Source organism: Peromyscus eremicus, chromosome 6 (assembly GCF_949786415.1).
Source record: "Peromyscus eremicus chromosome 6, PerEre_H2_v1, whole genome shotgun sequence".
In the NCBI taxonomy this organism is placed as follows: Eukaryota; Metazoa; Chordata; class Mammalia; order Rodentia; family Cricetidae; genus Peromyscus; species Peromyscus eremicus.
In genome coordinates this window covers 60,925,306-60,939,791 of record NC_081421.1, presented here as the reverse complement: position 1 = coordinate 60,939,791, position 14,486 = coordinate 60,925,306, and the positions used below count along the sequence as shown (strand labels likewise).

The following is a 14,486-nucleotide window of genomic DNA, read 5'->3' as shown; positions in this document are numbered from 1 at the left end:
AAAATGGTTTTATAAATGCAGGCACAGTTATATTGTAATTGAATAGAGGTTTTGTAAGCTATTTCTCTGCAAAAGTGGAAAGACTTTAGGTAGAGAGGAAATGCCACCGGCTTGCTCTGCAACTTCTGGCTTCGTAACCCCTAAGATAAAGTGTAGAACAGGTGACCTTTCCAGGTTCATAGTTCTGACCACTAAATTTTAGGCCCTTTCTGAATGATTGATTGCTCTTTACCCTGGTCAGTATCTGCCTTTAGATGCCCAAGTACTGGCAGCACTGCTTGGATGATCCCCAGGCTCTGTTCAGTACTGTCGGACATCAGGAGGTTTTCTGACTGGTGTTGATGGTTGACAATAAAACACAGTGCATCTTATGAGCTCATTAGATCACTTTAAAACTTATTAGGGTATATTTTCTCTAGTTATTAAATGTCAACTTTTCAAGGATGCTTGGCAAGCTTTACTATTGATAAAATCCGAATGAGATCAAGATTGGCATTAAAAACTACAGGTAAGTGTGTGTAAGAAACTGAAGAAGCTGAGACCACGGTGTCTCACTGTGTTGATTTGCCAGCTTTGCTGATTAAGAAATTACAGATGACCACCGAGAATGTTAGGGAAAATGCACTCAGCCTCTGGTCTACACAGTAGAGCTAATGACTTCCAGCCATGCCAGTGTCATTCAGAATGGGTCTCTGCTCTGAGCTTCAGGAGTGCAGCCAGCCTCCAGTGCTACTTCTGCCACCTCGGGCAAGCCATGCAGCCTCTGTGCTCAGCTTCCTGCTTTAGGATGGAGGTCGGATGGCAGGACTTGGACCATATGAACTTGTCATTACCTGCAATTTATCTACAAAAAGAACAATTGACTATAGTTCAACCTATACTTTCCAACTGTTGAAGGACTGAGTCAGTATACCCCAGAGGATGATCAGAAGGCTCTTCAAGGTCCTTTTAATGAGAGAATAAAATTTGTGTCTTTTTTTTTTGTTTGTTTTGAATACTTGGGATTGAGCCCAGGCCTTTGAATATGCTACACTACTTAGCTAATGCCCTGCAGAAAGTATTCGTTTTGTAAATCAGGACACAAATATTACTTGAAGATAAATCAAAGCCAGTCCAGTGAACAGCTATGGAAACCCTAGGTCCTCAGAAGAAAACGGAATCTAAAATATAAGGAAAACTTAACCTAGGGCCTATGGTGAGACACTTTGCGCAGGCTTGGTGCAGGGAGGAGGGGCTTGGACCTGCCTCAACCGAATGTGCCAGGCTCTGCTGACTCCCCATGGGAGACCTTGCCTTGGAGGAGATGGGAATGGGGGGTGGGTTGAGGGGAAAGGCTGGGGGGTGGGAGGAGGAAGGACAGGGAAATCTGTGGTTGATATGTAAGATGAATAGAAAATCTCTTAATTAAAAAAAAAGGAGAGAGAAAAAAAAGAAAAACTGATTGAATATGAATTTGACATTCACCAAGAAGAACTGCTAGGGATTTCTGTTTTAAATCAAGACAGACTAACAGGTAAAGGTTTTGTGTGATAGATGAAAAATCACTCTCCTAAACAGGTCTGAAACAAGGCACAGATATAATGGAATTATGCTTAGAATTTTTAGATGTAAGTGTAGCTTAGATCTGGATATCACATTCTAGAAGGACAATTCCTCTGGTGAATGCCCATATTATCATTCTTTGTATTTGTTTGTGGCAAGTTGCTGTGTCACACTGTGAAGGTAGTCTTTATGTGAAGGGTGGGAACAAGTACTACTAATGAAATGGCTATGGGCAATGACAGTTTACAGAAGACAATGACGGGCAAAGACTGCAGAACCATGCTGGCTCCAGGCTCTGACCTTAGAAAGGTGTGCTTGTGCTAGCAATAGAAGAATACACATGAGCGGGACTCTAGTGGTGGAAGAACCAGACATCAAGTTACTTTGCATGTTTATAGAAAAAGTGGACTTGGGAAAGAAACTCCTACCTAACAGATATTAAAGGAGGGAAGCAAGTTAGTTAGAGACATAGCTGGTTCAAAGGGACTATCAGGCACTTCATCCTCAAGACTTAAGGTGTTCTTCAGTTCCTTAATGTAGCCCAGGCTTTCCAACAGTTCAAGGTCTGGCTCTCCAGCACGATGCTGTCACTCAGTTAAAACGGAGTTCTCAAGCTGCTACAAATAGTCACCTAGTAGAATCCTCATTGGTGGCTGTCTTGGTGCCACATACATCGGGACATTTGTAAAGCTCCTGGGTAACTACACACAGAGTAGGGAAATTCTCTAATGTGTCCACTAGTTTGTTCTTCTTCTCAAGAGTAGGAATTAGAGAAATGAACAATTATACTTATTAAAATGTTCCCTCCCAAATATATGCATGTCTCTTGAAGAAACAAGAACAAGAAGATGTAATTATAGAAGCAGTAAGGAACTGTCTCAATCTTTCTGCTTTCACTTTTTTAGAAATCTGTTCTCTAATCAAATACTGGCATTTCTACACACACTGTATCATTTCCATTGGCCATGAAAATGGCTATGTTTAATCAATTTTTATGCCAATTACAGATTCTTTTTGAAAGGTTTCTTATTCAGTTTAGCTAATATACCAGGTTTTGGTTTGAATGTCTTTTGCTTCATTCCAAAATCTCTTACATTTAATTTGGATAAGGCCCTCATTCAATAATTTATACCTGTGCAACCACTTCAGGTTCAGGTGCTTTATAAAAACTTTACAGATTTAATGATAAGCAGAATACCAAACCATTTCTACCTGTATCATTAGCCAGTTTTGAGGGAAAGCCAATTATCTTTAGGACTTTAACACATTTTCCAAACTTCTTAACAATATTTTTAAAATTATAGTGGTCTGGAAAGATGGCTCAGTAGTTAAGGGCACTGGCTATTCTTCTAGAGGACCCAGGTTCTGTTCCCAGTATCCACATGGCAGCTAACAACTGTCTGTAATTTCAGTCCCAGGAGATCTGTCACCATCTTTTGGCTTCCACAGGCACTGCACACACATGAAATATGCAGTTAAAACACCCATATACACACACAAAAATACATGTTAAAAGAGTTTTTAAAAAAGAATTATAGTGGGAAAAAATTCAGATCCTAATATTCCTGCTCCAATAGAAGCAATAATTAATTCACTGAGGTGTAGTCAGGACACCTGAATTCCTACTGCCACTGACCAGCCACAATAACAGAGAATGAAGCAACTCCCTAGGCTCAGTGCTGCCTTTACTGGTCAAGACAAGAGAGGGATATTGTAGGTAAATGCTGATACCTCTTCCAACTTGGATTGGGATTCTAGTGGTTATTTTAATTCTAATTCTAATTTGGATGGTGTTGGTGGTTTGAAAGAAAATGGCACCCAAAAGAAATGGCACTATTAGGGGATGTGGCTTTGTTAGAAGATCTGTGTCACTGTGGAAGTGGGCTTTGAGGTCTCCTATGCTCAAGCTACTCACAGTGAGACAGACCACTTCCTGTTGCCTGCATATTATGATGTGGCCAGCACCATGTCTTCCATGCGTGCTGCCATGATGATAATAAGACTGTACCTCTGAAATGTAAGCTACTCCCAGGAAATGTTTTCCTTTATAAGAGTTGCTGTGGTCATGGGTGTGCTTTCACAGCAATAGAAACCCTAACTAAGACGGAAGTTGATACCAGGGACTGGGGTATTGTTGTGATAGGCCTGACCATGTGTTTGTTTGGAGGAATTCGGACTTTGGCATTTTGGGTTAGGAAAGCAGTGGAATGCTTTAAGCACTGTTTAATGGGCCACAGAAGTAGAAGCATGGAAAATAGTGGTGCTAAGAGTTATTTAACTGTGTGTATTGGGGAGGGGGAGGGGGCTGGCTCAAGAGGTTTCAGAGGAGAAGCATATTAATATGTGGCCTAGAGACTGTTCTTGTGATATTTTGGTGAAGAATGTGGCTGCTTTTTGCCCTTGTCCGAAAAGTTTGCCTGAGGCAAAAGTGAAGAAGAATTCTGGATTAATTCCATTGACAAAGGAAATCTCAAAACAGCCTAGTATAGACTCTGTCATGTGGTTGTAAGTGTTAACTCTGATAAAGATTTATAATGAAAAAGGAGGAAGCTAAGCAAATAAAATACAAAATGTACAGATTGAGAAAAGGGGTACCAGGAAGTGGAATGGAGCTAAATCCTGTGTTCTGAGATAAATTAAGAAATAGAATAAAGGGAGTGGTGACCTCAGGGCAAGATCCCACCCAGCTATGTTTCCAACTTGTGAAAAGGAATTAAAGAAGAGTTTAGAGCCCAATGTGGTGGTGCACAACTTTAATCCCAGCACTTGGAAGGCAGAGGCCGGCAGATTTCTGAGTCTGAGGCCACTTTGGTCTACAGAGCAAGTTCCAGAACAGTCAAGCTTAGGCAGTAAAGAAAACCATGGAAACAGAAAGCTGGTAAAGATGTAATTGAACAAGGGGGCTGTGTTTCAGCCACAGCAAGCAGCAGAACTTGGCAGCTTCAGCCACATGGTTCTGGATTTAGAGTCAAGGATATAAGAAAGGTATTATGGAATCTTCCTCTGAGACTAAGGAAGCCACCGAGGACAGGTATGTGTTAGGAGTATCCTTGGAGGCCTAGCGAGGCCATTGTGTGAAGCCGTGAAGTTGAAGCCTGAATGTGTTAGGAGTATCCTTGGAGACCCCAAGATGTTGAAGTTGCCAGAATTGTGGGATACCTGCCGAGGAGAGCTGCTAACAGGGAGTGGAACCAGCCCAAGAGAAAGAAGTGTGTTGCAGCCAACAAAGCTGAAAGGAGCTGGAGATATGAAGAGTACTTTGACATAAGACATGGAGATGCAGAGTTTGGAGTTTGCCCAACTGATTCTTGGTCTTGCTTTAGTCCAGTATTTCCTCACTATGCTCCTTTCCCTACATTTTGGAATGGTAATGTATGTCCTGTGCCATTATATGTTGGAAGTATGTGATGTGCTTTGGGTTTTAATTTTGCAAGGGATTACAGTTAAGAGATTGCCATGAGTCTCAGAAGAGACTTTGGAATTTGGACTTTGAAACAAGTTTGAGACTGTTACAGACTATGGGGACTTTTGAAGTTGGACTGAATGCATTTTTGCATTATGATATGACTATAAGCCTTTGAGAGCCAGGGAGTAGAATGTGGTGGTTTGAAAAAAAAAATGGCCCCCAAAGAGAGTGGCATTATTAGGTATGGCTTTGTTGGAGTAGGTGTGGTCTTGTTGGAGGAAGTATGTCACTGTGGGAGTGGGCTTTGAAGCCAAAGCTCAAGCTACTCCCAGTGAGACAGACTACTTCCTGTTGCCTGCATATCAAGATGTGTCTGCCTGCACACCACTATGCTCTCCACCATGATGATAATGAACTGAACCTCTGAAATGCAAGCCACCCCAATTAAATGCTGTTCCTTTATAAGAGTTGCCGTGGTCATGGTATCTCTTCACAGCAATAGAAATCTTAACTAAGATAGATGGTTTTGGATTCTAACAATTATTTCAGTTGAATATGGCTATTTAGCACTCAGTGGAAGAAGACATACTAACGGGTATGCAGTATTTGTACTCTGTAATTTATATGCTCCACAACAAATTCTACCAAGCCATGAATAAAAGGATAGGGTTGGTGTTCAGTTTGAAATCTCCAACTCATTCCTGTTTGATCTGGAAAGCCTCATTTCTCTCTCTTCAAACCTTGCACTTCCTCTCAGAGAATCTCCAAAGGAGAAGAGTCACCAAAAAGCCCAGTTCCGCATTCTTGGAGGCTGTGGTGGCTCCTCCCCTGAAGTTGCCGGTGGCCCAAGTCCTCGCCCAAAGCATTATAATTGGGCACAACCCAGCTTGTGGTGGAAACTTCATCACCCCTCTCCTAAAGGGTGCATAAGCACCCTGCTTTAGTTCGGCTGTGTGATTTTTCTCCTGCTCCTTCTCCCACCTCAGTCTCTGGGGACTGGAGGACTCAACGGGAGTTGCTTTTCTCAAAATAAATCTGTTCTTTCACTTTTTCACTTCAGCCTGATCTGGCTTACTGCGTTGGCAGAGAAACCTATTTTTGCGTTTTACAGAAAACCTATTAGTTGGGGGAAGAGCTTTAACTACTGGAATGGCATTTGCTGTATAGGACTTCAGGTTTGATCATCAGAGCTTCAAAAGAGCAAAAAAAGTAGAACTTCTGGTAGATTCTAGACAAAAGACAGTTTTTTGTCAGATGTAATCCAAATGAATGATTTGGGAAGTGGTTACCTGATAAACATATGCCATTTACAGGCATAACACAGAGTACCATTATACTAAAATATTTTGTTAGAAAAAAAATACTATGTTAGAAACAGTATTTATTGACAAGGATCAAAGAGAAACCATAACATTTACACTATACGCCTCAGGAGGGATCTCTTTAAACCTTTAAACTACCCACCATTTTTACTGAGACTAATGTTTCAAAGTCTGTCTTTCTCACTCACCAGGAAGGTTGTGCCACTTGTTCACAGCGAAGAGCCTGTTCGCAGTGACAGTGATGACAGCAGGAGTTGCCAAACCTGGCTGGGTGTTGGCCGCGACGTGGGTCACAGGGGAGTTGGAAGGGAACTTTAGGACCATGATGACATCTTGCTGGGCTTGGTCTGTGAACATCAATGGACTCTGCAGGAGGAGATACTGTTGAGTGGACAGACAAGACCCAAGTAAACAAGGAGAAGACAGAGAGAGAGAGAGAGAGAGGATACGGGAGAAGAAGAGGAAGATCATGTTAAAACAGGCTGCAAGAAGAAATGTGGTGTTCAGAAAGTTTTGCACAACTGTGCTTAGCATTGGCTTGCTTTGCCTATGGCATTAGCACTTTTTTTTTTTCAAGCACTAGAGACTGAATTTTGGGCCTCTAACATGTTAAGCAAATGCTCTACCACTGAACTACATCTTCAGCTCATGTTGATATTTTTGGTGACTAAAGTAGGATGCATTAACCGAATACTTTAACAGTCTACAAATTTGGGCTAGAGAGATGGCCTAGCAGTTATGATCACTGAATGCTCTTCCAGAGGACTCAATTCCCGGCACCCACATGGCAGCTCACAACTGTCTGTAACTCCAGTTCTAGGGACTCTGACATCCTTACACAGAGTATATATAGGCAAAACATCAGTGTACATTAAATAAATATTTAAAAGAAAAGTCTACAAATTTTATTGGCTCCCTTTCCTTGCTTACTGTCATGCAATACTAAGAGATGGGTGTGATTTAGATTCAAAGCATTGGGGCCTGTATTAATCCATTCCAGTTGCTATTATGTGTCACCCAGTGATCTTTTTATTTTAAACAAAAATAAAAAGAATGAGAATAGGCAAATGATATGAAAGCAAGCTAAGGTAATTTCCAAAGACAATCAAAAGTAAGCCTTGAGCAGGAAGATTTTTGACAACTGAGACAGAAATGATTAAAACAAATATAGGTTTTCAAAGTAGGAAGCATGCATTTATTATTATAGTGGAGAGTTTATGGATGTAATATGTAAACTTAGTTATAAAGTTGTTTCAAAGCAATGTACATGTAGCTGTAAAAATATGTTGGTATAGTACATAAGCCATAAATAGGATAAAGAGAAATACTGATGCTTGTTTCCCTCTCAGTTATAAACAACAACAAAAACTCTTAAAGCTCAAGACATTTTTGATCTGTCCTTAGAAGAGTCAGAAATTAATTTAAAATACTATGCAAAATACTCTCTAATAATCAGCAGCAAAATAAATCTTGAAGACTCCTAAGGATTTGGATCATTCCTATAGCCCGTATGTCATAACCGAAGACACATAAAACATTGCTCTAATTTATTGGCTTTATTTGTCCTCTGTGGTCCTCTGCTATCACACAGTAATTGCACTGTGCATTTTCAGCATTCTTTCCGACCATGTCTATTTTCTAATAGCTGATTAGTATCATTCAGAACCGAAACACTTTGATGAAATGCTTCTGGCTGCTTTCCTACCGTCATATTTCAAAACACCAGGTATATGTAAATGTGAAGGCACATATATTTAACACATTTATTCAGAACTGCTAATAAAAAATTAAATACATTTGCATTTTTATTATCAGTCCTTTTAAAAAAGTTATTAAGAGTACTTAGAAAAACATATTGCACTAAGATTTCCTATTTGCACTCTTTGCATAAAGGTGTAAATAAAGGCAACTAATAAGCTACCCAGACACCCTTCTGAGCAAGTGGCTAAAAGCCAATCAATATTATGAGTTAATCCTCCCTGGATGCTCATTCAATTAAAGGTGTCAGTAATGCCTCATCTGATGTGGCCTCAATTAAATCCAACTATCTGATGGTGTGAAAACACAGGGGGATACAGCAACAGCAGCAAACCCAGACAAATAGGCAGCCTTCGTGTGCCTGCTAATTACTACACCTGGTGGATATTATGGCTCCTGCACTTATCACAGCACGAGGTGGCTTTAATTTCTGCTATATTCATATGTGTGTATGGTGGGAGGCAGTTGGATGGAAACGCATCTGAATGTTAGTAAAAACAATCAATCAATAAAAAGCAGGCCCTTAATTCTAACAAAACAAAACAAAAACCTGATATCAGTAATCTTTTATACAAAGATCTATTTATATGGTTTTTATGAAATTAGATCTAGAAGATGAGGAAGAACAATGACAATGTCCCAGAAGCAAGCTTTTTAAAAACCCAGTGAGAGCAAATGAAGACCATTTCTGCCTCTCCAGCCTTATTTTTCAGCTATATTGTTTAAAAAGATTTACTAAAGTCAATTTATAAACTCAGAGAAAATCAGAGTAAACATAATCATAAAGTCTCCCTGAAAGGAAGTTCCTACATTTTTCTGAGATTAGCAGCTCATACTGTAAATATTATTAGGCTTAAATTGATATTTCTAGCCTTAAAAAGCATGAAGAAAACAAACAAAAAAACAACCCAGTGTGTAGGAAGACCATCATGTTTACATAGTGAATCTTTGGGCCAACTCTTGGCTATGTGGCAAGGGCAAGATACTTTCCACAGCAAGCAATAGACTCAACTTCTACAACTGTTCACTACTGCTTACAACCCTCCGTCCCTCCAGTTAGCTCTTCAGGCAGAACTCTGGGAGCTCCAGTATATCCTAGGAAGGAGAACATGCTCCAGCCTGAGGATGCAGCTCAGCAAGCCACCACAGGAACTCTGGGAAGGAGAGCATGCTCTGTCCTGCTGGGCTGGCCTGTGTCAATGTAGATAAACTGAGAACTCTTGTTAATCCTAGGAGCTTCTGCTAGCCAGGCTGAGAAAAAGTAGGAAACAGCTAGCCAAATCTCATTCAGCCTCCCCAGATTAATGGTATGTTTGCTGAAAACTGGTTTCTTTTTAATGTTCCTTTCTTTGCTACCCACTTATGTATCAGATTAAAAATAGAATTTGTACAGTTCTGAAAAGGAGTTCAGATATTCAACTCAAAGGATAAAGATAATAAGGGCCTTCTACCCTACAGATCTGCCTCCAGGAACCAATTATCTTTTGCCACAAGGGAGAAATGGTACACAGGCCCAGGAGCCACAGCTATGCAGTCACCCTGGAGCAAGTCAGTGGAGCAGTGCAAGGGTTTCTATGAGCCATCACCCAGCAGCCCAAGTCCCATCCCAAGCGATTGGCAAAACTAATCCATATGCCCAAATGTAAATCATTCTTCCTACACTTACGGCATTATCTCTCATTGTTCTTGCTAAACATGTGTTCTTTGTGTGTCTTGCTGTGCACTAGAGTCACCCTTGAAGTTCACTTAAATCTGATTTCACTGGTTTAAAAACACCAGAGAAATGGTAATACAAATAATTTTTTAAATGTTTGTAGTCTATTATGGCCAAGTCACATTACTATAGAAAAAAAGGGAAAACTCTTGGAGGAAGAAAAAAGGCATTAAGAGGAAAGAAAGAAAAAGAGACAGAAAAAAGGAAGGAGAGAGAAAAAAGATCAGAGGCCAGCCAGCAGGGCATCACCTCTGTCTCAGGTCCTCCTGGATGTCCATCTTACCTTCCTACATCTGTCACAATACCACCATCTCTGAGACACAGCATGGAATTTAGATTTATCTTAAGTTGTTCATAAGATTAATGCATATAGATTTTATGGTCTCTAGTCTAGATCTAGAACAGTAAGGAGCAAACTGTTTTATGAGGGATAATGCAAGAAAAAAATACCTATAGTCAGTTTTTAAAAATATTTCCATCATGTGAATCAATTTGTTGGTTTGGCAAAACTCCCCCCCCCCCCCCAAGACATAGTTCAGAAACTAAAGGCAGAATAGCCACATCATTTTGCTGCCCAAGTCCTGATTCTAGGCTGGCTTGTGACTTGTTTTGACCAATGAAATTTGGCATATATGACGTATGAGTTCAAAGCAGGGATCACGAAGCTTCACCAGCTACTGATCTCCCATGGGAGTGACCCAAGAGATGTAAGTCCACACAGAAAGAGGGGCCGCCATTCTCAGGCCACTCCCACTGGTGACTTAATGAGCCAGTGTGAAAAGAGTGTAAGACATGCGCATGAGTGTCTTGAATCACAGGAAACAATCAACCACTGTTTAAGCTATCTAGGTTTGTGTGTGCCAAACTCCCATTCATTCCTTCTCCTCCAGGTTCTGACCTTCAGTGAACCTATACATAGGAATAACTTTAAAATTCTGAGTGGTTGAGACAGTTGATTGGCCTGATCTGTTTGGGAGGCATCCAGGCAGTGGCACCGGGTCCTGTGCTCATTGCATGAGTTGGCTGTTTGAAACCTGGGGCCTATGCAGGATCGCTTGGCTCGGCCTGGGAGGAGGGGACTGGACCTGCCTGGACTGAGTCTACCAGGTTGATCTCAGTCTGCAGGGAGGGCTTTGCCCTGGAGGAGGTGGGAATGGGGGGCGGGTTGGGGGGAAGGTGAGGGGGGAGGGAGGGGGGGAGAACAAGGGAATCCGTGGCTGATATGTAGAACTGAATTGTATTGCAAAATAAAAATTAAAAAAAAAAAAAGTTGAAAAAAAAATTCTGAAATTAGAAAATACAGTGGGATGTTAAAAATAAACACAGTAGCAAAACAAATCACGAAACAGGACCCAACTAGAAAAAAAATTAAAATTTTCCACGTGGAGTCCTTTATTCTCCAGTGAGGAGACATGACAATTGTGTCCCTTTGAACCTTGCAACAAAACCCACGAGCTGATGAAATATGAGAGCACTGTAGCTGTGTACTTTCTCAGGACTCCAGGGGAGAATGTGGCAGTGTTTGCTGGTTGTGAGCAGGCCCAGGAGTGGTGGAGATCTCATGCTGGTGAGGACTGGTGTGAACAGCAGGTACGAGCTGAAGAAGAGCGGAAACGGCACTCACCGCCTGCATGGCCGAACCTCGGGGAGGGTGGGGCTCTATGAGCAGTTGAGAAGGTGTCTGTCCAAAACTTCGGATTTGAGCTTCAACGGCCTGAAAGGGGCACAGACAAGTGTGAGGGTTTAGAGAAGTTAATTACAGGCACGAGAACAAGTGCCACCCAAAGTGTTACTTCATACTTGTTTCTAGTTTCATGTTGAAAATCAACCCATGTTTCCACAGGGGACCTAGGCACCTGGCCAGGGCACTTGAGGCCGAGATCACCCTGCAGTACGGTGGAAGTTTCTACAAAACTACAATCTTTCTCATCTTTCTCAGTGGCATGAAACAGAGAGGAGCTATTACAATAAGAAAGCATCCCTCTTTGCTTTGTTACTGTCTTCTTGCTTTTCATTTTCCACTTGTATCATCTGGATCAACGATTAGCTGCTCTTTTACAGGCAGCTAGAAAAACTGCTGCTGCCTTGATTCTAGTCTCCATTCAACCTGCAAGTAGAAAGAGAGTGAAAAAACCAAACCCAGTACAGTACCTAGAAAAATGGCCTGACACTGCATGACTTCTGCCACAGGAAGATCGTTATTGTTGACAGTCTCTCTGAACCTCAGGCTAAATAACAAAGTAAAAGCCGTATGCTGTGTCCCAGCATGAGACAGTGCAGCCAGGACCAACTAAGCAGAACAGCATGTGTGTGCCCTTTGGGGAAGGAGTGTGTGTGTGTGTGTGTGTGTGTGTGTGTGTGTATGTGCGTGTGCGTGTGCGTGTGTGTGTGTGTTTTGCAAAACATACCCTATTTTATGCTCTTATTGTCCACTTGGCACAGGTGACTACTTCCCAGCCCCCTGAACATGGGAGAAGACTCCTGCCCCGAAGACCCAGACAGAGCTATAGTTATCTAGCTACTTTGTTTACTTGTTTATGTCTCTCCTCCCATGAAAACACAGTAGCTATGAAAGGAGGCCCTCTATATCTGCCCTGGATCTCTAATCTGAGTGTATGAATAAACGCTCAAAGACTTGTGATGAGAAAGGAAGCCAGAATACACAGGGCCCTTGGATACCAGCAAAGCAGTCCAGTCTTAACTCCAGGACTAAAAGATAGAAAAAAGAATCCCTTAAATCCGTAAGAAAATATATGTTCACCTTGTAAATATTGTAACTGTAATCCCTAAGAGAGTAGGTTTTCAATTTCTGTATGCTCAATAGGACCTTCATGCTGTAAAACACTTAATAGATCATAAACAAGGAAATACAATCATTATCCAATACTAATTTCAAACTTTAATATGCTGAGGAGAACTCTAATGGTCTTTACAAGGACCTTGTAGAAACAATGAAAGCATTTATTCATTTATGCATTCAGTGATCAGGAAATGCACAAAATATATAGTTTCATTAGGTCCATCTCTCCCTCCCTCCTTTCTTCCTCCCTCCCAGCAGGGTCTCACTAAGCAGTTCAGGCTGGCCTTGAACCACACACACCTGACCTACTGCTTAGGTCTTACTGTTTATTCAGTTAAGAACACTGGATGTTCTTCCAGAGGACCCGGGTTCAATTCCCAGCACCCACATGGCAACTCAAAGCTACCTGCAATTCCAGTTCCAGGGGATCTGATATCCCCACACAGACATACATGTAGGCAAAACACCAATGTATGTAAAATAAAAATAAATAAATAAAAAATAAATAAATAAAGAAAGAATATATTCCTCCCATAGGAAGAAGAGTGAATGTAGTTGGAAAGTTGAATAATACTTTGAAACAATCTGTCTAGTGAGTAAAGGCAAGCTTTAAAACCTGCAGAGGATGAAAAATACGTGACAGCATCTCTGTGAGAACAAATTGGGGAGGCAAAGCCAGCATGGGCAATGGTCAAATTCTGTACTCACAACATCCACAAACCCTGTGAGCTAATGCTGTTTCCTAACCCAAGTTTAAATGTTCTTACCTATAAACTAACAATAAAAGGTTAAGTGATGTTTGGATGAACACCAGGGCAAAGTGCTTTGCATAAATTAGATCTTCAATATGGAGTCAACAAATAGTCCCCGAGGGCAGCTAACAACTACTTGTTTGGAATTTACTTTCCCCGGAATTTTCCGAAGTCACTTTAAATTTTATCATAACATTATTGTGTTCATTTTATAGGTAAGGAAAGTGAAAGAGATCCTGGCTATCTAGCTTAAGATAATTAAATGGCACAGTCAAAACTTGCACCTAAGCAGCTTTCTTTTCTAGACCAACCTGTCAATCCTTTAGCACTCCTGTTTCCTCATCTGTTAGGCACACCGTAAGGTGTTACGGATGAGGCTGAGCACAAGAAAAACATAAACTTGCAGATGAAAGGTAAGTATAAAACGTATGAATTATCTATTATGTCATCACCAACATTTCACTGAACAGAGTGTGTTTAGATGCAGTAATAGGACAGCATAATGAGGCAAGGGCTGGTTTGTGTGTCCACTCTTTCTTTTGACATTTTAACAGGACCTACCAAGTTCACACTAAAAAACCTCACTGTCAAATTATCAAAAAAAAAAAAAAAAAGAAAAGAAAAGAAAAAAATTGCAAAAAAAAAACCCCATTTGTGTGTGTGTGTGTGTGTGCGCGCGCGCGCAAGAGAGAGAGAGAGAGAGAGAGAGAGAGAGAGACAGACAGACAGACAGACAGAGAGAGAGACAGAGAGAGAGAGAGATAGAGAGAGAGAGAACACATTGTTTCAGTGCTCTGCACTTAGCCCCAGCTATCTGGCTTTGGGCAAATAGATTAATCTCTGTTCTCCTTCTAGAAAACAGAGGCAATCACAATACCTTGCTCACAGAACTGTTTGGAAAGTTAATAGATGATGTGTGTGAAGTTCAGCATTGTACTTAGTACATTAATGCTATAAAGCACTAAATCAAATGCTGTCTGTTGTTACTAAGTTTGGGATTCAGTGTGGTCATTCAATACAGCTGAAACAGGGAAGGAAGAAACGTTTTGAGTCTTTGTGAAGGCTCATAATGGTGGCTGGCATTCTAGAAAATTGAAATATGGCTTGGATTTTGAAGTATATTTTTGGGCTAAGAGTCCACAGACAGAGTGATCTCTTCCGAGCTTTACAGAGCAGTCAGAAAGCTGAGTTG

At 41.0% G+C, this 14,486-nt stretch overlaps 1 protein-coding gene across 3 annotated transcripts in view; it reads right to left on the bottom strand.

Moving 5' to 3' along the window:
* The window catches only part of Lrba (LPS responsive beige-like anchor protein), a 561,905-nt gene that overhangs the window by 40,587 nt on the left and 506,832 nt on the right, over window positions 1-14,486 (bottom strand). For 2 of the 3 annotated variants that reach the window (XM_059265566.1, XM_059265565.1), the window contains exons 48-49: window positions 11,367-11,456; window positions 6,459-6,651 (exon numbers count right to left, since the gene is read on the bottom strand). In XM_059265566.1, the coding sequence (XP_059121549.1) occupies window positions 6,459-6,651; window positions 11,367-11,456 (283 nt within the window). The remainder of the gene's footprint in view (window positions 1-6,458; window positions 6,652-11,366; window positions 11,457-14,486) is intronic. The other variant, XM_059265567.1, reaches the window with a different exon arrangement.